This window comes from Schistocerca gregaria, chromosome 6 (genome assembly GCF_023897955.1).
Source record: "Schistocerca gregaria isolate iqSchGreg1 chromosome 6, iqSchGreg1.2, whole genome shotgun sequence".
Classification (NCBI taxonomy): Eukaryota; Metazoa; Arthropoda; class Insecta; order Orthoptera; family Acrididae; genus Schistocerca; species Schistocerca gregaria.
The window spans coordinates 222032629-222057157 of NC_064925.1; the positions used below are offsets into that span (position 1 = coordinate 222032629).

The window sequence follows — 24529 nt, forward strand, 5'->3', positions numbered from 1 at the left end:
CACCAAGTGCAAGTCTCTTTACTTGATGCCACTTCAGCGACTTGGGTATCCATGATGATGACAATGACGACACTTATTTCCCGAGCAGATAAATCTCTAACCCAGCTGCAAATAAAACCCAGAGCCCTGCATGGCAATCAGCCGGGCTGACCACTCAGTGTAAAAAGAGCAGACAGAGCTGAGGTGTACAAAATGAAGCACAACCAACAAAAACAGCAGACACTTAGGTGTCATGTGATGGTTAAAAATAAAAAGTAAAAAATAGATCAAAACATGGACAAATTCGAAAACTTTCACAGGTGAAACATCTGGCATCATCAAGTCGTTATCTGTGACTCTTTGAGTTAATGAAATGCCAAGTGAATATCAAATTGACACAGTGTCATCAATTTCAGTCTTTAATTTGCAGGCGTACCGATAAGTTTGGAATGCCGACGTTAACAGATATTCAAAGTTCACTGTTCAGTTACAGTAATTAGAAGATTCCAGTAAGACAATAATTTTCAACAGATGTAACGTATAAACAATTTACAAAATGAGCTAAATTTATAGCTGAAAATTCAAATAACGCAACTAATCTTCTAGGACTGGATCTCTTCAATGCTTTGGGCTTCACCATTTATGAGCGAACAACTCAAATTCAAATTGACATTTCGTAAAAGTCTAGAATAAGTGTTGTACTTAATGTGGTTCATCCAGGAATGCTGTCAGCACTTCTGTGATGTATGCTAGGAACAAAAGCTAGTGTTTCAGCTGTTTGTGTTATTCAGCCAATGAGAGCAGCAGGCAGACAGTGTGTTTCAAAGTAATATATTCAGAAGAAACTGTAAAACATCGCTGTAAATGTGGATTATAAATTTCATAGCTTCTTGTTTGACTCGCAAATCAAGGACAGCATTGCAACCCATGATACATTCAGAAAGCAACGAAATATTTTTCTGCTATGCTTTGCTACAGACTCAATCTGTGTCAGCACACTGATGACCTCAGAAGTTAAGTCCCATAGTGCTCAGAGCCATTTTGTGTCCGTACACTGAGTAAGTGGATCAATGTTTTTAAAGTAAATCATGGGACAAGGTAAGGGGATCATTGTTTTTCAACATATCATATGTGCAACTCTATTATTAATAAATGTTGATCCACCTACCTTTTCTCATGATTTGATTTAAAAAAACAATCACTTACTCAGTGTGCTTGCACATTCACCAACACTTTTGATATATTTTCATGTCTCTGCACTTAATCCATAATACGCACACCAACAGACGATGTCACTGTACAGAACTAAATCACTTAAATCAGTCCATTTTATGCACTTGCTGCCATAATCACAAACTATTTCTTTTGAAAGTCACTGATACACTGAAAAACAGCAAAGAACATGGTGCTATAAATACATTGCCTCTCTTTTCGCCTCTCATTGATTATATTGAAGGATCATCCCACTGGCTAAGTGAACTGATGTATTGTCAACCTATGCACAGTAGATAAGCACGACTGTGGCTGCTGCTGACCCTGATCTAGACTTTTGCCCCTGACATTCAGAAAGGCAAGTTAAATTAGCTGTTGCAAAAATATGATGAAATTTTTTTTCTGAAGCAACAACAGTATCAAAAGTTACAAGGCACACATTTCACTAAAGCTGAAGGCATTGTCACAGTTTTGCAAAGCACGCAACATTCCTTTTGTGTTAAAAGGTAAAGTAAAGAGGAACTCTCCGATCTTGATCAGAATGACATAATTGAGGCCATAATCAGCAGCCAAGGGCAAAATTGATCTTAGTTCTACAGAAGCCAAATGGCTCACTTTGCATCTGCGGGGATAAAAGTGACAATTACCTCTATTATTGATTCATATCCTATTCGCTAGCTGGAAGAAATGATGTCCATATTAACTGGTGGTATGCACTTTGCCTAGCTGGATCTTAAAGAAGCCTATTTATAAATATCTTTGGATGAAGACACACAGATATTTATGGTGATAAATACTACATTTGGTCTGTACTACTACAAAAGATTCTTCTATGGAATAATCACTGCACAAAGACTGGTCCAGCAGTATTCAGAACAATTAATTCAGAAAGTTCCGATCACTGTGAGCTATCTTGACGACATAATTGTCTCGAGCAAAACTCCACTGGAATTGTTACAGAATTTGGAAACTGCTTCCAAAATCCTAAAAGCAGCCAATCTGAAATGCAACAAGGCATACATCTTATTTCAAAGTGAAGTTCAATACTTGCGTCACACTGCTCATGACACAGCCAATGCCACAACATATTGACACCTTTAAAAACCTTCCTGCTCCCATAGATGTCACACAATTACGTTCTGTATTAGAGCAAATAAATTAGTATAAGAAATTTCTCCCTCGTGTACCTTTCATTAGTGAACCACTGAAGAAGTTGTTATGATAAAGCACCAAACGGAGCTGGGACAGTGAATACTAATGCACTGCTTGATGCCAAATGTCTTCCAACACACGATTCAAGCAAAATGCTCACAACTGCTGTGGATACATCAGATTATTGCATAAGTGCCACTCTGTCACATAAATGTCATGGGTTTGAACAACCAATTGTGTTTGCTTCAAAGACTCTGACAGTGGCACAAAGAAATTACACTCAGATCGAGGAGGAGGCTCTTGTGATTATATTTGCAGCCAAGAAATTTGATGATTGTAATTACGGACATAAATTTATCCTCCTTGCAGGCCACAAACCTTTAGTGGTTATCTTTGGACTGAAAAATACTCAACATTTGCGGTGCTGGAGGCTACTTCTGTTGAATTACAACTACGAAATTATATTCACGTCCACAGCACAAAATATGAACATAGACTTTCCTTCACATTTGTCATCAATGCCAGACAAACTTTGACTCATCAGTTAATTTTTGTTTGTCAATAGTTGTCAGTAGTTAAGACACCATGGAAAATTTCCCTGTAAACTCAAATTTAATTGCAAAACTTGTGCCTAAAGATCCTGTTTAGCCCAAGATGAAACTGTATATTCAACTGGTACAGCCCAACAAGAAGTTATTTAATGAACCAGAAATTAAATCTTATTAGAATACAACGTATGCAATTATAGTGTATGACTGTATTATTCTGATACATTAAGAATCAGGCAAGACACGAGTGGTTATTTCTGCAATGTTTAAGTGTAAGTGACTACAGATACAACATCAGTGCCATTTGGGCGCAGTTTGTACCAAACATTGGCAAACAACACGGTTACTGGAGAAATATTGATGAAGTCATTGAAATGATGTTGTCTAAATGCCACTTACATAAAAAATACCATTTAGCTCTGCCTCAACAATATTTTCTGTGGCCATAAGCTTCAGAAACTATGTCACATCTACATACTGATTTTCCAGGACCATTTCTCAGAAGCTACTAACTCATCGTTGAAGCTTCCTCCAAATTTCCATTTGTGATACAGATGTCCTTGATATCTGCAGGCTTTGTCAAAGGTCTTTTTACTTTAGGACTGAAACCTATTGTCACTGGCAACAGCACACAATTTTCTTCTCAGAAATTTAAACTGTTTTTTGAAATATTTCACACTTCAGGATCGCAGTGTTTCATCCCAAGGCCATTGCACTCACTGCAAGATTAATAAGAACTTTCAAACAATAAAGAAATTGCTTTATTGATCTTCCTCTCTCAGTGGAAACCCTATGGAAGACTGCACTAAACATTACTGTCAATTTTAAAGCCACTCGTGCATCTGCAGGCTGAGTTTTGAAAACAGTCAAAAGAAATTTTTTTTAAACTGAATGATCTGTCACTCATTTCTGTGTAAAAGTATGGGAAAACGATGGGGAGACCAACCATAGTTGTAAAGCAGCTGACTACCTTCTGGCTTCGGAGACAACATTTGCAGTAAACTAGGACCATTAACAGAGCATCTGTAAAATTGCCTTCAGCTACAGTGACAATATCGTAGGCTGCCAAAAGACAACAAAGTTCCAGTAGTGTCAGTGTCGTCCTAACCGCCGTCTGCTTCACATCTGCTGTGCAGTGAGCTACCTTAATTTAAGTATTAACTGTATTTTTCTTACTTGACACTTCTTCCGTGTGTTTTTGCTTTTAGGAAGCTTTAATTGTCGAGTGCTATTAATAGTGTTCCATAGATTTCGTGTTTGTTTTGAATTCAGTCAGAGAGAGTCCCTTTAGTCAACCATAGTGCCAGTAGTGCTAGTGTTTGTTTTGAATACAGTCCATAGACAGGTAGTGCTATTTTCATTGTTTTCTACAAGAAGTGGTTAGCAATCACAGTTTAGTCAATAATCAGCCGCCTTTAGTGAATTAGCAGTCTAGTTAAAAGTTGATTAAGTCTCTCCAGTAAATTGATTCCTTAGGATGGATAGGATGAGTGACTGCTGTGTACGGACGCAGGAGGAGCTGGACACTCTTCGCGAACAGCTGAGCATGTTGATGGCCGCGGTCAGCCATCTTCAGGCTGCTGCCTCGGAGTATAGCGGCAGTGGGGAGTCTGGTGTGTCGCAAGGTACACCCCAGGTGTTACATGCTTCACCCATTGTCCCTGCTGTCAAGACATCTTCGCAGGTACCGGGTGCGGTTGGGCCACCCTCTCCCCAAGGGGAGTGGCGGGTTCAGCGGCATTCGCGGTGCATGAGGCGGAGGGTCAATGTGGAGGCTGGCCGTGTGGCATCGCCCGCTCTGCCTGTGAGTGGACATGTGGCTGCTCCTTCAGCAAGGTCCGAGCAGGCACACGGGGGGAGGGGTTTATTAGTTATTGGGAGCTCCAACGTTAGGCAGGTGATGGGGCCCCTTAGGGAAATAGCGGAAAGGTCGGGGAAGAAGGCCAGTGTTCACTCTGTCTGCTTGCCGGGGGATCTCATCCAAGATGTGGAGGAGGCCCTACCGGCGGCGATAGAGAGCACTGGGTGCACCCGACTGCAAATTGTTGCTCATGTCGACACCAATGACTCCTGCCGTCTGGGTTCAGAGGTCATCCTCAGTTCGTACAGGCGGTTGGCGGAGTTGGTGAAGGTGGAAAGCCTCGCTCGCGGGGTAGAATCAGAGCTAACTATTTGTAGTGTCGTTTCCAGAACCGATCGCGGTCCTCTGGTTTGGAGCCGAGTGGAAGGCTTAAACCAGAGGCTCTGACGATTCGGCGGAGAGCTGGGGTGCAAATTTCTCGACCTCCGCTATCGGGTGGAGAAATGTTGGGTCCCCCTGAATAGGTCAGGCATGCACTACACGCCGGAAGCGGCTACGAGAGTAGCGGAGTACGTGTGGAGTGCACATGGGGTGTTTTTAGGTTAGAGAATTCCCTCCCTAGACCCGACAAGACGCCTCCTGAGATGCGGCAAGGCAGGAGTGGGCAAAATACAACAGGGAATAACAATATTAATGTGCTAATAGTAAACTGCAGGAGCGTCAATAGAAAGGTCCCAGAACTGTTCTCATTAATAAACGGTCACAATGCCCATATAGTACTACGGACAGAAAGTTGGCTGAAACCACATATCAACAGTAATGAAATCCTAAACTCAGATTGGAATGTATACCGCAGACAGAGGCTGGACAGTGAAGGGGGAGGCGTATTTATAGCGATCAGAAGTGCAATAGTATCAAAGGAAATTGACGGAGATTCGAATTGTGAAATGATTTGGGTGAAGGTCACGGTTAAAGCAGGCTCAGGCATGGTAATTGGATGTCTCTATAGGCCCCCGGGCTCAGCAGCTGTTGTGGCTCAGCACCTGAAGAATAATTTGGAAAATATTAAATATTTCGAGTAGATTTCCCCACCATGTTATAGTTCTGGGTGGAGATTTTAATTTACCGGATATAGACTGGGAGACTCGAACGTTCATAACAGGTGGCAGGGACAAAGAATCCAGTGAAATATTTTTAAGTGCTTTATCTGAAAACTACCTTGAGCAGTTAAAAGAGAACCGACTCGTGGCGATAACATATTAGACCGTCTGGTGACAAACAGACCCGAACTATTTGAATCAGTTAATGCAGAACAGGGAATCAGTGATCATAAAGCGGTTACTGCATCGATGATTTCAGCCGTAAATAGAAATATTAAAAAAGGTAGGAAGATTTTTCTGTTTAGCAAAAGTGACAAAAGGCAGATTACAGAGTACCTGACAGCTCAACAAAAAAGTTTTGTCTCAAGTACAGATAGTGTTGAAGATCAGTGGACAAATTTCAAAACCATCGTACAATATGCATTAGATGAGTATGTGCCAAGCAAGATCGTAAGAGATGGGAAAGAGCCACCGTGGTACAACAACCGAGTTAGAAAACTGCTGCGGAAGCAAAGGGAACTTCACAGCAAACAAACATAGCCAAAGCCTTGCAGACAAACAAAAATTACGCGAAGTGAAATGTAGTGTGAGGAGGGCTATGCGAGAGGCTTTCAATGAATTCGAAAGTAAAGTTCTATGTACTGACTTGGCAGAAAACCTTAAGAAATTTTGGTCCTATCTCAAAGCGGTAGGTGGATCAAAACGAAATGTCCAGACACTCTGCGACCAAAATGGTACTGAAACAGAGGATGACAGACTAAAGGCCGAAATACTAAATGTCTTCTTCCAAAGCTGTTTCACAGAGGAAGACTGCACTGTGCTTCCTTCTCTAGATTGTCGCTCAGTTGACAAAATGGTAGATATCGAAATGGACGACAGAGGGATAGAGAAACAATTAAAATAGCTCAAAAGAGGAAAGGCCGCTGGTCCTGATGGGATACCAGTTCGATTTTACACAGAGTTCGCGAAGGAACTTGCCCCCCTTCTTGCAGCGGTGTACCGTAGGTCTCTAGAAAGGATTGGAAAAGGGCACAGGTCATCCCCGTTTTCAAAAGGGATGTCGAACAGATGTGCAGAACTATAGACCTATATCTCTAACGTCGATCAGTTGTAGAATTTTGGAACACGTATTATGTTCGAGTATAATGTCTTTTCTGGAGACTAGAAATCTACTCCGTAGGAATCAGCATGGGTTTCGAAAAAGACGGTTGTGTGAAACCCAGCTCGCGCTATTCGTCCACGAGACTCAGAGGGCCTTAGACACGGGTTCACAGGTAGATGCCGTGTTTCTTGACTTTCGCAAGGAGTTTGACACAGTTCCCCACAGTCGTTTAATGAACAAAGTAAGAGCATACGGACTATCAGATCAATTGTGTTATTGGATTGAGGAGTTCCTAGATAACAGAACGCAGCATGTCATTCTCAATGGAGAGAAGTCTTCCGAAGTAAGAGTGATTTCAGGTGTGCCGCAGGGGAGTGTCATAGGACCGTTGCTATTCACAATATACATAAATTACCTGGTGGATGACATCGGAAGTTCACTGAGGCTTTTTGCAGATGATGCTGTGGTGTATCGAGAGGTTGCAACAATGGAAAATTGTACTGAAATGCAGGAGGATCTGCAGCGAATTGACGCATGGTGCACGGAATGGCAATTGAATCTCAATGTAGACAAGTGTAATGTGATGCGAATACATAGAAAGATAGGTCCCGTATCATTTAGCTACAAAATAGCAGGTCAGCAACTGGAAGCAGTTAATTCCATAAATTATCTGGGAGTACGCATTAGGAGTGATTTAAAATGGAATGATCATATAAAGTTGATCGTCGGTAAAGCAGATGCCAGACTGAGATTCATTGGAAGAATCCTAAGGAAATGCAATCCGACAACAAAGGAAGTAGGTTACAGTGCGCTTGTTCGCCCACTGCTTGAATACTGCTCAGCAGTGTGGGATCCGCACCAGATAGGGTTGATAGAAGAGATAGAGAAGATCCAATGGAGAGCAGCGCGCTTCGTTACAGGATCATTTAGTAATCGCGAAACCGTTACGGAAGACTCTGCAGGAGAGACGCTCAGTAGCCCGGTACGGGCTTTTGTTAAAGTTTCGAGAACATACCTTCACCGAAGAGTCAAGCAGTATATTGCTCCCTCCTACGTATATCTCGCGAAGAGACTATGAGGATAAAATCAGAGAGATTAGAGCCCACACAGAAGCATACCGACAATCCTCCTTTCCACGTACAATACGAGACTGGAATATAAGGGAGAACTGATAGAGGTACTCAGGGTACCCTCCGCCACACACCGTCAGGTGGCTTGCGGAGTATGGATGTAGATGTAGAAAGTTATTTAGATATCACTGTATTGGGTTTAGGACATCAAGTGCTCTGCATCAAACTGTACCAAAGTTAAGAACTATATTGTAATGTATTCTTAGTAAATGTTATTGGTTATTTCTTTTTGTGTTGCCCCATTTGTGTTACAGTGCAATGTTCTGAAATGTAAGTGAGCAATCAGTCACTATATCAGGAAAAAACTTTTCTGCTACAGCGGATGATTAGGCTGAATTAATAGTAGTATTCAATTACTGCATTTGCAACAGAATCATATTTTATATATGACAGAGGACACAATATTAATAAGTTTCAGTAAGCCATGTGGAATAATGTTCTGCTGTAAATCATCTTTCAAAAAGAAATCCTTCATTCACAAAAGCATGCTGTAAGAATAATATGTGCTGTTCAGCCATTATCACCTTGTAGACATCTACTTCAGGAGTTCGGGTTTCTGACTATTGCTTCACAGTACATCCCTCATCAATTTGTTGTAAGTAATTCACTACAGTTAAAAAGTAACAATAATGTACACAATTACAATACCAGAAGGAAAAATGACATTCATTACTCTGTTGTCTTTAGCTCAAAAAGGGATGCAAAAAAAAAAAATGCTGCGACAAAAATTTTTGATTACTTATCCACTGACACAAAATGTCTGACAGATAGCAGAGTAAAATATGAGAACAAACTACAAATGTTTCTCCTTTACAATTTCTTCTATTCTGCAGAAGAATTCCTATTACCATAATGCGTAAAAGGTTGTGGGTAGGAATTACTACTTCACACCTGCATATCTTTTTTTCAGAAAAACTGCCCTTAAAAATGTTCAGAATGTAGCCATATGTACAAATTAATTTGTGATGCAAGTGTAAAATGACTCATTCCACATCATTATTATCTATCGTGCAAAATGATCCCTGGAACATATAACTATCAATTATTACCAACTTTGCTCGAGATTCACTTGGTTTCTTTTTTACAAGACAGGCCGTCAGTTTGAGCATAACAATAGCAAGATGTCACTATTCTTTTGTTATTAAAGTAAAATAGTAGCTACAAAGCTATTTCATTTTCTAGTAAATCTATACACCATAAATACTTACCGCAGAAAAGACTTTGTCCAGTTCCTCTAACTTTAACAGGTCAACATTGTAGAATTTAACTTTCTTTCCTGTGATCTTCTCAACACGTTTCAGGGCCTCAGGTTGGCCATCTTTTCCTGTAACAATGGATTTTATTATCTAATTATTATTAACTGCTGATGTTTCAAACATACTAGAAGTTGAGTTTCTCAACCTGAAGATCATTCTACATTAGCAATTTGATAACTGAAGACTTAATTCTCACAGAAAAGTGAATAACTGTGTGTGGACGATATCTTCACTTGAGAACATTTCTTCTACTGTACATCATGGTTTTCTAAGCCAACCAAGTGCAAAAAGGTATTTTTTGCTGTAGCTTCAAGCGACTTTCATATTTTTAATGCACTACCAGAAGAACTGTCACTTATCAGCCATTTTACATCTACTGTTGAATAAAGACCTCCTATAGACTACTATTCACTACAATTTTCCATTGTTACAACCTCTCGATATACTACAGGATCACCTGCCAAAAGCCTCACTGAACTTCAGATGTTACTTACAAGGTCATTTATATATATTGTGAATAGCAACAGTCCTACGACACTCCCCTGCGGCACACCTGAAATCACTCTTACTACGGAAGACTTTTCTCCATAGAGAGTGACATGCTGAATTCTGTAATCTAGGAACTCTTCAATCCAATCACACAATTGGTCTGATAGTCCATATGCTCTTACTTTGTTCATAAGAGAAAGTGACAAACTGTTCCGCACAAAAGATGCATATAAACCTACGACATCCCTCAGTAAAGCCACTGCATTGCTTGCACTTGTGAATGCGGGAGTAGCCAGACAAAGGTGCACAGTGCCGCGAAAAATGATGTATGAATATGGATGAAAGCAAGCTATCAAGAAATGCCAACAAAACTGCATGGAACTGTAAGAACTGTGACCCACAGGTCTGCACAGTTTTTTTTTTTTTAAGCACAGTTCTTATATATGTGAGATACAGAGTGCCCAGTGCATATAGGCCTTAGAGGAACAAAGTGCCTTATCCATTTTTTTCAAATCCAGTTGGAAAATGTAAATGAAAACAGTATGTAATTTACATACTATAGTATAAGTAATGTTTAAAATTAAATAACAAAAGGAAGAAAAGTCCAAGATGACTGAATCATGAGAGTTGTGTAGAACTCATGAATAGCAATGCCTATAACTTTTCTTGCACTCTGGATAACCGTAGGCCACACATACGATTTGTTTTACAGTATGCCGCTGAGAGTTAGCATGGAATTTTAAATGAGAATATGTCCACGAGTTTTATTTACTTCATGTGGCTCAAAGAGAAAATTATCTGCTAGTTATATTTAACTCATGTGGTAGTCAGTGTGTTAATGTGGAGAAATATACGCAATCTAACCTACAGCAACATTGTCATCTGCTGATGACGAAGTCTGCAAAGACTTCTTCACTTTAGATAGTCTGTAGAGTGCTGCTCAAGTGTAAAAATGTTGTGATGATGGGGAGAAAGGTATGAGAAACACTCCAAAAAGTTTCAGTTATTAATTCATAAAAATAAAGTTACGTTTTCGGCTTGTTTGCACGTACATGTCTACAGTTTTGGTACATGTTGAAATTACCAAGCCACTGTATGCCTCTACAGGTACCAAAACAAAATCGCACAGCCCAGCAGTGGAGTATCACAAGGTACTTTATTTCCAGCAGCAGTGGAATTGTTGCAGTCATGTCAGGCCAATCCAGAGGTTAAAGAAGTTATCTGGATTTGCCTGCGCATGGTACTCTATTTTCAGCAGCAGTAGAATTGCTGCAGCCATGTTAGGCCAACCCAAACAGTTAAAGAAGTTATATGGATTTGTCTGAAACAGCTGCAAACTTTAAGCTGCTACTGCTGAAAATGAATTACCACATTATAAATTATTTTATCAATGGGCTGTGACATTTTGTGTAGTCTCCACCAGTGGTGTGCTATTATACTGTGGCACAGTGGTTTCAACATTTGCCAAAACTGTAAACATGTACCTGCAAACAAACAAAAAATAACTATTTTTTTGCTGTGATAGTTAAAACTTCATGACTACCACATGTACTGCAGTTTGCAGGGTGTTATGGAAATGTTGAATCAGCAGTGAGCACATAATTGGATTGGGGGTCTAACTGTACTCAATCAAGAAAACTAATAAATTATAAAACAGGTTTACTGTACAGTAATTCCATCCATGAGGCAAAGTGTTTAGTACTATTGATAGATACATATAAATGGGATGACACTATCTTAGCTTGTTTCCCAGTGAGGTTGGGGAAGGTCAAAAACGAAGGGAAGGTCACTCTGTCCCCAGGACGAGACGGACCCACCAGTAGTGTGGACAAGAATAAATAACAATGAAAGGGCAGGAGTCAAAGAGAGCAACATATCAGAAACAGTACAATGGTAAGCACTGTGCCCATTTCAGTCCAGATGTAGAAAGGAAAGAGTGTGAAATATAGACTTATTAGGGGGAAGAGAAGTTAAAAACTAAAACAGTAGAAACAAAAAGAAGGAACGAACAAAGATGAAAAACTAAAACAAATACAGTCGAGCAATGGAAACTCCAGGTAGGAATATCAACAATGTAGGAGAAGACAGATTGCTGTTAGTCTAAAGCCCTGTTCAACATGGGGCCGACATGTGTAATTAGGTGGGGTCGTCCACACAGGGATACTTCAGTAGCAGCATTCCAGAGTCGTTGCAACTTAGATACTATGTGACCTGACATGCTAGTCACCTAGTCTCTCAGTTGCATTCGTACCATTGGGTTGTGCAATGTATGAACAAATGTGTAATTTGAAATTTGTGGGAGAAATATCCGGAACTATAAAATTACAAATTGAAAGAGTATTCAAGGAAGGAGGTGACATGAGAGAGCGTGGCATGAAGTAGCCAAGGAGGTTGATCTGCCAGGTAAGTACATTATCAGTAATTAAAATTTTTAACATAAAATAAATAAGCCCTATATACTATGCTTTAAGATCCATTTTATTGAAAAACTACTCAACAATTTATAAGCATCCACCATACAATTGATGTAATAAATATGTAACTAAAACATTTTTAATTATGTATCAATATGTAAATGAAATCATACAGAAGTTTTACAGAAATACATGTTACAAAATGAATAATTTTGTGAAGAAAGACTGTTATAGTAGATCCTGATTACTATTGATCCAGTACTTCCACTGCCACAGGAAGGAAGCACGAGGTGTCAGAAGGTAGTTGGCTAAATAATTCCTTACTTCATAAGCAGCAGAATGAGGATGCAGTGCAATGTCTTTCCTTGGCAGGATTCTGACTAATGGCGTTTTGAAGTTGTTGCATTGTTGTTCACCACAACTGTATTGGATACCCTCACATTTTCGAAAGAAATTATGTGGTATGCACACGAATTTTATTATGTCACTACACTTCGTGTAGTTCGAAAATGAAAAGGACTGCCCAGGACTTGAAACTTCTGTGTTAGCACTCCAAATTAGCCTTTAACAGATTTCCTTCCTCTACTTCATCTATGATAATAAATTCTCTTCGCATTATTGAGTGTTCTTTGTGGGTATGGTGGCATCAAGTAGCGTGATAATGGAAACACTTCATCTCCTATAAAATAATAAGGGAAATTATATTCATTTTCATCATCTGGTAGCCTCGAACGGAATGTCAAGTTTAATCTTCCATTTGTAATCCAGTTTTTGGTTACTGAATCACAAGATATTCCTCCATCACTATTTTTACATGCATAATCAATTAAAATGATAATGATTAAATCATCAGCATGCCAACAATACTGTGGAGGGGACTGTTTATAATTGAAGTTAGTTGAACATGTCCCAGGTAATTTTTCAATGCGGACATGTTTCCCGTCCAATGCACCCAAGCAATTAGGCAACTTGTAACCTAAAATTTGTATTATTCTCAGTATAAGGATGAACCCACAGCTCTTTTCTCCTTCTGTACCGATGGTAATAATAACACTCTATTATAAGATGATCATCACTAATAGAGTCACTGGACATTGTATTACTGGGGCCATAGCACACAAAAATGCATACTACATACGTTCTTTGCCCACAGCCATTGGAACTGCTTTAATTTTCTATTCACAACACAAGTGACTTGGCAACAACAGACTCTTGTGTCGTGCCTATGTGATTGTGATCAGTTAATCGAGTCATCCATTCTTCCAGTCTCTTCGTTGTCAGGTAACCCTGTGTGAATAGGACCTAAAGAAGTCATGTCAAGTTGCAGGCAGGCAAAGCTTTCAGACACCTTAGCCTTCATCAGTGAAAGAGAGGCACACTACAGCCACATACACAAGCACACATCATTCACACAGTATCACCAACCCCAGCATCTCGCGCATTCTGGCCGGAGATGCTGTAGTTGGTGGTTGTGTGTGCGTGAGGTGCGCTTCCTTTGTGTGTGTGTGTGTGTGTGTGTGTGTGTGTGTGGGCGCGCGCTCACAGTCTCTATACTACATTGTTGTTAAAAACAATAAAGAAAATACAGGCACTCAGGTCACTTGATGCATACTGTAGACCATGTTCAGGAACTGCATACTGTGTGTCCTCGAGATGGACAGTGTTTTTATTCCCTTTCATGTGCTCAGCTAGTTTAGTGGTGGTCATGTGTATATTAAATACCTTCTGTGCAGTTGACACAAGTGTGTCGATAAAAAGGAAAAAAATGTAGTTTTGGAAGTAGCTCTGCCTCTGATATTGCAGATTTACCAGTAGTGGTCTGGGGACATGTTTCACAGGGGAGGGTGATTGCAGTGATAGGAACCTTGCAGTTGGGATAATGGTTTGGTGATTTTATATAGTGTGACTACGATGTTATGGAAGTTAACAGGGTGATGAAAGGCAATAGTGGGTGATACAGGGAGGATATCAGAGAGAGATTATCTATTTCAGGTCATGACTGAGAAAGTCCCACCCTTGGAAGAGTAATATACTGAGGCATTCAAAGACTGGGTGGCACTGGAAAACAGGGGTGTGGTTCTGAGGTTTTTAGAAGAGGTGGCTGTTTTAATTAGAGGGTGAGTAGACAATACTGTCCAGGAGATTTGTTTGTAATTAGGATCTGCAGGGTAGTTGTGGGAAGATAAAGCTTGGGAGAGATTGTTGGTGTACTTTTTGAGGGATTTAATGATGGAGTATAAGTGTTCGCCACAGATGTCTAGGCTGTAAGGGTTTTATATGGGCTACGGTTTGAATGCGGACTTGAATATGGTTGATGTCAATAACAAGAAAGGTGAATTTGGAAAAGGACCAGGCGAATCTGAATTAAGCCTTTGCAGGAAGAGGAGGAGTTCAGCCGAGAAAGATCTGTACAAACACAATTGTCTAAATGCTTCAACTTTTTCAGTTTGTTCAGTAATTATTTGTGTAACAGCAAAATCATGATGAACTTCTTCTTAACTGTGTTTCTGTTGGTGTTTATGGAAGTGTGGTTCGGGGGGGGGGTTGGGGTGGGGATAGGGAAGGGTCATGACTTATGAACATAGAGTAGTAGTTTTCATATTAATTTTGATTTAATTATTTACAAACCTAGTTTCATTTCTGTACACGTAAGAAGATTAAAACAGAAACAATAAAAATATAAGGACAGCAACACACACAGTATAAGAACATAAAACACAGTTGGGAACCCCCTCTCTCCAATTAAGTAGTTCAATAATTGATGTTACAGGAACATGGGATAGGGTGTTTGCACTTCCATTGTGCTGCCGTGTGAAGCATTTTATTATCTCTTGGAACCCAGCGCAATAACTCCTGGGGACATTTACTATTCACTTGTTTTGCTGTATGTCCTGCTTATTTACATTTCATTTCCACTACATTCATAACTATATCTTCCAATTCAATTTGTTCTTTGTGCATTTTCTCAGTTTCGCCCATTCTCCTAGTAATCTCCAACATGAATCTCTCCATTGCTTGCTGAGCAACCATCAATTTTTCAATATTTTTTGCAGTAAAAAAATCAATCTCTCACTGCCAAAAATCAAAACTGGTAATACATACTGACTGTAAACTCTTTATTTGAGACACAGAAGAAGACTTGTTCTCAAAACAATTCTGTTTACCACAGAGATAAAACAGCCCATTTTCAATCTTCTCCTTATTTCTTATGCTGTCCACGTGGTTGTCTTCACCTGCCCTAAACACAAAAACTCACTGCTTTGTTAATTTGTATTATTTTATTTCTGGTGTGCCTAATGTATATTATTTTAGTCTTATTACAAAAAATTTTCAGGTCCACTTTCAAAGTTATTGTATAAACTTCTCCCATTAGTTGCTGAAGGTTTTTTGCATTAAGAGGCAAACAGCACAATGTCAACAGTAAAACTAAAGCGGTTCAGATACATTTCACTAATAAATACCCAGAGACTCTTTTTCTTGGTGAAGGAGATGAAAATTTCTATAGGGCTGCTGAGAATAGTTTTCGTGATATTCAAGCTCTTTTGCCTGACTCCAGTTTCAAATCCAAATTTCCCTCTATTAACAAAAAAAGAAAGAAAAAAAGGTTGACCGAATTAGGGGAATCCTCGATAATGAAACTGTCTACTGAGATACTGATCCAATTATTGTCTCCTAATAGCAGTGCTGAAGATGCAGAGATGTTTGATCTACTGCTGGGTGAGGATATCAATACAACCAGCATTGGGCATATTGATGGGAGACGCCCAATAGATGCAGCGAGCAACACTAGCAATGACTGCAGATAGCATTTGCAATAGGCAAGACTTGTGGCATCAAGGAGCCTACAAAGGCAGGCACAATGTATGACAGAGAGATCACTCTGCTACATGAAGCAGTTCAGAATCTGCATTACTACCCAAGTGTTTATGACACCACTGTAAAACTAGATTCTGTTTCGTGTCCCTCTTTGCATGGCTCATACTTCGCTGTTGATGGACGTCTCCATCCTTATGGAGCGGTTGGCTTGCAACCTTTCCTGTGAAATTGACTGTCCATATTTCTGAGCCAGTAAGAACTCCGAACACAACCTTTATGGTCCCCAGCTAAGTGATTGGCGTTTTGTGGTTGTGGACTCATCCTCTAGCATCACTTTGTGGGACCGAGAGCCCACTGACTGTGGACTCCAACGTGAGTAGTGATCTATGTAATTCTTGTTTGGCCTGTGTAACATACAGTGTTTGTTTGTACCTTGCAGAATTCAAAATCAATCATCGCTACAATGAAGAAGGAAATAATCTCTTGTTTCTCATACTTCTTCTCCCTGCCAGAAAACAGAATCTTACAACTACTGATGAGAAATCTGGGAAAGAAGATAGGGGACATGGACTTAAGAAATGCAGCACAATCTCAAAGCTTTTAAACTTGAGAAAGTGATGCTGAGATAAAATTAACACCCTTCTTAATACACACATTTCCTGCAGAAAGGACACACATAAAGGTTACAAAGGTTTCAGATGAATTGAGGAAAACAGGATCACAACAAATGTAAAGCTAGTGGGCAGACCATAAGAACCACACACTACAACCTTCAAAGAAACTGTGGATGTGGTACAGCTCAAGAATTCCAATGTGACAATAATAATAATGACAATAATAACTTGCTACTTGATGGTTGTTACTACAGATTCTGCTGAAACTGAATCAACAGCTTTCTCTAAATCTACAAATCTCAAGTTAATGCCTACATGGTTGATGGCAACTTTAGTCACTAATAGCTCTATAATCTACACCTGTCTGCCTCTTTCTTGTAAAGCAGAACTAGTTCAGACACTGTTTATGTTTACAGTATTGTGTTCCTCCAGATATAAAAGTAATTTTAGAAGCTTGTTTTGAGATTCACAGTGTCAGAGACAGTGTTCATGTGTGTGCTAGTTGTGTGTGTGTGTGTTTTACTTCAGAAGAAGGCCTTTTGAGTGAAAGCTAAAATATACAGCAGTCTTTTTGTTGGCCTATCTGTGATTCAATGACTCCTCTATACAGTGAGTAGCAATCTATTCTTTTCACAATACTGTGTTATTCCCTCCTCGACTTTCCATTGTTTGATTTTGTCTTTCCTTTTTTTTTTCACACATATGGTGGCTTTGTGCACTTCTTCTCTCACTACTTATAGGATCTATGTCTACATCGTCAAGTTAAAGAATTCTGCTACATGAGCAGCAAAATAACCCTCGATAGATGGAGTCAGGAGGACATGAAAAGCAGACTATCACTGGCAAAAAGAGCATTCCTGGCCAAGAGAAGTCTGATAGTATCAAACAAAGGCCTTAATTTGATGATGAAATTTCTGAGAATATACATATGGAGCAGAGTGCTGTATGGGGAAGAAACGTGGATTGTGGGAAAATGGAAACGGAAGAGAATCAAAGCATTTGAAATGTAGTGTTACAAAAGAATTTTGAAAATAAGGTGGCCTTATAAGGTAGAGAATGCAAGGTTCTCCACAAAATTATGAGGAAAGGAAGTTATGGAAAACACTAGCAAGAAGATGGGACAAGATGATAGGACATCTGTTAAGACATTGTGGAATAATTTCCTTGATACTACAGGGAGTTACATAGAGTAAAAACTGTAGAGGAAGATAGATATTCGAAAACTTAGAGCAATTAATTGAAGACATAGGCTGCAAGTGCTGCTCTGAGATGAAAAGATTGACATAGAAGAATTTGTGGTAGGCTGCAATAAAACAATCAGAAGACTTAAAAAATGGCTGAAATATCTCTTGCATTTTTGTTATGGTCGTATTGTGAGGCCCATGTGATGGGAAGTAATACATTACCTGACTGTTCTTGGAACATAAACTTTCACATTTTGACAGTAAACCTCTCTGTGAGAGCATCAGACACTGGTATTTGACTAGCATTTCTGTGACACTCTGGCACTTATTTAAAAAAATCTGTAGAGAAATTGGTCATGTCTTTTAAAGTCTTCTCTAACTTCTCATCTTGAGATCATCTACAGCTCCTCAAAAATTCCTACAAAATAAGTGTCCCTGGCTGTAGAGCAATACTCAAGAATCACTAGATCCACAGATTTTAAGCCATTTATTTCATGGATAAACTTTCAATAAATATCTGTCTAATACCTTTGCCACAACTAGTTTTATGTCGTCATTCTATTCACTCCAGACACAAACTCCCTAGGTATTTTATGGTTGTTACTGTTTGCCACGGTTAAACACCAATAAAGTAATAGAATAATAATGGGTCTTTCCACCTGTTTATGAGCAAATTATTAAACTTATTTGTGATGAATACTGACTGCCAACCTCTGCACCAAGGGTAGATCCTACCTTCTGCCTTTCACTACAACTTTCTAGCACTGCAACATTTCCATACACAACACTATAATCTTTCAGCAGCCTCAAAGAACTCCTGATATTACGCACTAGATCATTTACAAGGGGTGTCCCCGGAGGGATGGTCAATATTCAGGGATATGATGAGAGGATCATTCAAAGCAGAAGACTAGAGTAAAATTGGGCTCTAAAATGCACACTGTAAGAACTGTTAACACTACTTCATCTTCTATTGCAAGTTCTTTGCTTTCCATATTTTGAGAGGAGGTAAGGACCAAAACAAGAAAAAAAATGTTCGATAAACATGGGCTCTGAAGCACATAAATTAAGAGTTTTGAGCACTTGGTCATCTTCAGACTGTGAAACATGTCTATTCTACTGGAAAAGTGCTCATAGCTCATTTGCCTGCCGGAGTCTATGTCTACTATACAATTTTTTCTTGTTTTGGTGCATTCTGCTTCGTCCCAAAATATAGAAAGGAAATAGCTTACAGTAAAAGAAATTTGTTTCCCAGCATGAGAGATGAGGAAATACACAAAGCTCTTAAAGTGTGCATTTTAAAGCCCCTGATTACTAGACTTTTTTGCTTCAAATGATCGTTCCTGCCATACCTCTGAATACTGACCATTCTTGCTAATATACCCTGTACATATCATGAACAGCAATGGCCATTAAATGCTCCCATGGTACTACTGAAGCAACTTTTACATCAGTTAATTTTGTACCATTAAAGATGACATGTGAAACTCTATATGCTACAATGTCCTAAATGCAGTCACAATTTTTTTCTGAAACTTGGTAAGCTCTTATTTTGTTCACTAATTGTGTCAAGTACATTCTGGATGCCGTTATCTATTGATTCTTGAATTTCAGTGACAAACAGATCGTGCTTTGTTCCACATGCTCTATTCCTGTGTAATAGATGTTGATTCCTACAGAGGAGAGTGCCATTCTGAAGAAAAGCAGTAATACTCAAACATAAAACTTACTCATGATTCCACAAAATAGACAGATGTTAGTAATACAAACCTACAGTAATGTGTATCTGTCCAATTATTCTCCCTGAAAATGGGAATGACCTGCATTTATTTACTTATTGCTATTGCCTGGAGCTCATTATGTCTCTAGTGACTTATGATAAACTGTTGCTAAAAAGTCGAGCAAGTTCTTTTGTGTAATCTAAACAGAATCCAAACTGCTGGTCATGTTTGAATAAACCAAAGGCAAATTAAAAATATGCAATAGCAGAAGTGTTAAATTACGCCTTTCATGTGCTAAATAATTTTAGTTAATTTTCTATTCCCAATAACTTTTCAATCTCTGCCACTCTGGCATTTTTAAAATGATTGAAAGGAGGAATTCTATTACAAACCTTTAAAGTGAAAAATATCAGAAGACTAGTGTTTCAGCCATCTCTGCCAACATTCATTTTGGTGCCAGAGTGATCACTGAATGACTGTATAGTATAGATGGTTGTAATTTGTTTACAGACTTGATGTAAGTCCAAAATTTTGTTAATATCTTGACAGATCAGTAAAAAAATTACTTTCAAATCCACTGGTCACTTCTTGCATTACTCTCCTTCTTACACCACTGATTTGCAAAAAGGCTTTAACATTATTAACATCTAAGATGTAGCAGCTTTCTAAAATAGTTACTTAGTTACAGCAGATATGGGTCATCCCCCACAAACCAGTACGTTCACACAAATCTAAGGTGTATTATACAACACTGTTTAAAGTTATTCATCCATACTTAACATCCTTATTCCCAGAGAATTATGTTTCATGCTGATATTCAGATAATCTGCAACATGGATCCCGGCATACTTGCTATATATGTAAACCATTACCTTGTCATTGCACTTTATTAAAATAAAATATGTAGCTACCCTCATCCTGTTTCAAGAGGCATCTGTGAAAACAGTCATGTAGTATCAGTTACATTGTAATAACTATCTTATTATTATTACTATTGTTGTTATTATTTTGGACTCATTCCACACAGAGACTAATACTGTGTACAAGAAACCTGAAGGATGAAATCTGCAGTTTAGGAAATGAGATTGGAGTATCCATTATTAATAAAAAATCAGAATGCATTTCACTTTAACAGCTTCCATTGCCACAGGTATTTTAAAAAACGAGGAGCAATCTAACCAGAATGATTATTCCATATATTTGTAGGTTAGCACATATGAGAAATGGAGTGTGCATTTTATCAGTAATGAACAGACAGCTTAGATAATTTCTCAAGAGAACATCTGTTGCCACATTTATAGCTAATCTTATCTGCAGATGTCAACTTCCCTTTCTCGAACACTTCACATTCTTCAGGCATGACATGAGCCACTATTTCTATTTTTTTCGCATTCATCTTTACTATGTAGTATTCCCATGTCTGCATGGTTATGAGAACAGCGTACAATTTCTAATAACATGCAACACTACTGCTACTATTCCAATACCCACAGATCAATGAAAGAAGTAATATTTAGATAGCCACTTCAGAAGCACTTTTTCAGGTACATCAATTATTATTTGCCAGTTTTCTACAAGTTTGGTAAACCAGTCCCTTAATGTCCCTGCCATCCTTGATAGCTTTCAGTACAAGCTTGTTAACAAGTTTTCTATGTTACTTCTGACTTTCAGACTTCTTCATAAGTAAGTTGTGTATAATGCACAGGATTGCAGTAGAAATAAAATGTTGAAAACAACCTTGCTGACACTGTGGATGAATAATAGAAATGATCATGTCTCCTCCACTGTGTGAACAATAAGGTGAGGAGCCTGTAAAAGAACAGTTGCCTTGCACCTGATAGACATGTACCTAGTAGAACAGTTGGCAATGGTAGGGACTGTCTGTGGTACACATTCGATGTAAAGAAACTCCTAAAGATACAGATTACCACATAATAGGAGTAAGGCACAGCACAAGACTACAGATAAAATGAACCCAAACGAAATGCGTTTGGCTGACAAGCATGCAGTTAGTGAAACTTCTATGATACTGTAGCATAATACTATCAAAAGGTCTCCCACAAAACCCAAAGAAATTGTGATCATATGTAAAGACCATTAGTGGCACCATAGTAAGACAAGAATTGAAATTGAAGGCAGTAAAACAAAAGCAGAAAAGCTAAATTCTATTTTCAAACGTTCCTTTAAAAAATTAAAATCTGGGAGTAGCACCCCATTTCTAATTCTCACATCACTGCAAAAATGAGATATATAAATATTAGTGTCGAAGGTGCCGAGAAACAGCTGAAATCACTAAAACTGACAAAGCTCCAGAGCCCATTGAATCTCTACCAGACTCTATACAGAATTTATGGCCGAGTTAGCTCCTCTTTAAACCAAATATGCCATACACCACTCAAAAAACTGTGCCACTAGTTAGAAGAAAGCCCAAGTCACACCTGTCTACATGAATGGTAACAGAAGTGATACATAAACTACTATCCAGCACCCTTGACATCCATTGTTGTGGAACCTTAGAATATATTCTGTGCTCAAACATAATGAAATATCTCTAACAGAATGACGTTCTACATGCCATTCACCATGGACCCAAAGAAACTCATCATATGAAACCCACCTCACACTTTCCAAGTCCTGGATCACGGCACACAGGTAGATACATTATTTTTTGACTTCCAAGAAGCATTTGACTTGGTTAAACTCCTACATTTTTTGTTGAATGTAAGACTGAATGGGGGTACTGAGCGAAATTTGTGACTGGTAGGGAGGATGCAGATGTTATGTTGGTTGGAGAGTCATTTACAGTTGTAGAAATAACTTCAGGTGAATCCCAAGGAGGTGTGTTGGGATCCTTGCTGTTCATGTTGTATATTAATGACCTTGCAGATTAACCTGACTTTTTGCAGATGATGCAGTTATCTGTAATGAAGTACTGTCTGAAAGAAACTATGTAAATATTCAGTCAGATCTTGACAAGATTCCAAAGTGGAGCAAAGACTGGTAACTTTATTTAAATGTTCAGAAATGGAATATTTTGCACTTCACGAAACAAAAACAAATGTAGGTTCCTATGTCTACAATATCAATGACTCACAAATGTAAATGGTCAACTCGTCCGCATTTGTTGCCGGAGAGTGCAGTTGTGCGTGTGTGTGTGGGATTGGAGGGGGGGGGGGGGGGGGGGTGCGCGTACTGCTATATGGTGATATGGTGAGTAGCAACTTTCCTTCTCAGATATTGTCCTAGATAATTTTCAGACTTAGCATTGATTTGCAGGGTGTCTCGTCATGCCCATCACATAGAAAGCTACGGAACAGAGTGAAACAATGCATTCGCAATGCCAAAATCAGGCATGCTCGTTCCCTTGTATGCAGCGATCTGACACCCACGACTCTATGGAAGAATCTCTGTAGCTTGGGGGTTGGAAAGGCAAAATCGGAAACTACTTTTCATGTGTCAGATAACAAATTAAATGAATTCTTCTCTGCACCTCTGAATACCAGCATGGCTGATAATTACCGTCCACAAGAATCCCCAAACAGGATAACTAACAAAACATGTAACAACAAATACGGAAAGAAAAGCAATAATGAGAATCTCTTCTGATGCAATAGGCAACGACAGTATTGGTATAAACATGATTAAGAATGTTGCTGATATCTTAGTACCTGTCTTAACTGACATATTTAATTTTTCCCTCGTGAACGGAATATACCCCACTGCATGGAAAAGAAGCATAATTCAACCCATCCTAAGATCGAAAACCCGCAACTGCCTAGTGATTACCGACCAATTAGCATACTGCCTGCTGTTTCCAAAGCACCTGAATATATTGTTCATGACCAAATCACTGAACACTTGCATGAATTCAGTCTATATGACAAATTTCAATCCGGTTTCCCTAAACATCACAGCACAAACACTGTTCTAATTAAAGTAACTGATGACCTGAAATATGCCATCGAAAATCAAAAGGCAACAATATTGATGCTACTGGACTTCAGCAAAGCTTTTGACACTGTTAACTTTGACATATTACTCAGAAAAATGCAACAGCTTAATTTCTCTGATAGTGCAATGAGATGGTTAGAAAGCTACTTAAAAGACAGACAGCAATGTGTTGTCTGCGTAAATGAAAAATCTTCCTGGAAACATGTTTCTTCGGGAGTGCCACAAGGATCAGTCTTAGGGCCACTTTTGTTTTCTTTATATGTCAACGATAATTCGTCAGTTTTGTCCTCCTGTAAACATCATTTCTATGCCGACGACCTCCAGCTCTACCTAAGCGTCAGACCTGAAGATGTAAACACTGCAATAGCTCTGATGAATGATGATCTGTCTTCAGTAGTGACATGGGCGAAAAACCTGGGGCTTAAATTAAATGCAAAAAAGACGCAAGTAATCTTAATAGCCCATCAGAAATTAATAAGTTCAGATTTCCGCGAACGTCTACCTCCTATTCTGCTCGACGGTACTCCAATACCATATCAGAAAACAGTGAAGAACTTGGGTGTAACTTTGGACGAGCATCTCAATTGGGCGGAGAATACAGTCGCAGTGTGCCGAAAGACGTCTGCTTGTCTCTATGCTCTCAAAAAGCTTCGGAACATATTTCCACAGGACTTGAAATGCCAGCTCGTGCAAGCACTCGTTCTACCGAACCTCCACTATTGTGATGTGATTCAACAAGGCATGAACAGTGAAAACAAAAGACGGCTAGAGCTAACCATGAATGCCTGTGTGCGTTACACCTGCAACATTCGCTGATATGATCATGTTAGTGCTTCATACTCCGAGCTAGGGTGGCTGCGGCCGGACGAACTGCGTGATTACCACACTCTATGTCTACTTCACCGACTCCTCATTGCGCAAGGACCCCAGTACCTAGCTTCAGAGATTAAAAACCTGTCATGCCATCATAATCGAAACACGAGGTCACTCTTATCTGGTATCCTAACTGTGCCCACTCACAAAACAAAAACTTTTGCAAACTCCTACTCAGTTGCCGCTG

General features: G+C 39.1%; 1 protein-coding gene across 2 annotated transcripts in view; it reads right to left on the reverse strand.

The window, feature by feature from the left end:
• The window catches only part of LOC126277907 (UDP-glucose 4-epimerase), a 97436-nt gene that overhangs the window by 64688 nt on the left and 8219 nt on the right, over positions 1-24529 (reverse strand). For both annotated transcript variants that reach the window (XM_049977475.1, XM_049977474.1), the window contains exon 2: positions 9233-9348. In XM_049977475.1, the coding sequence (XP_049833432.1) occupies positions 9233-9348 (116 nt within the window). The remainder of the gene's footprint in view (positions 1-9232; positions 9349-24529) is intronic.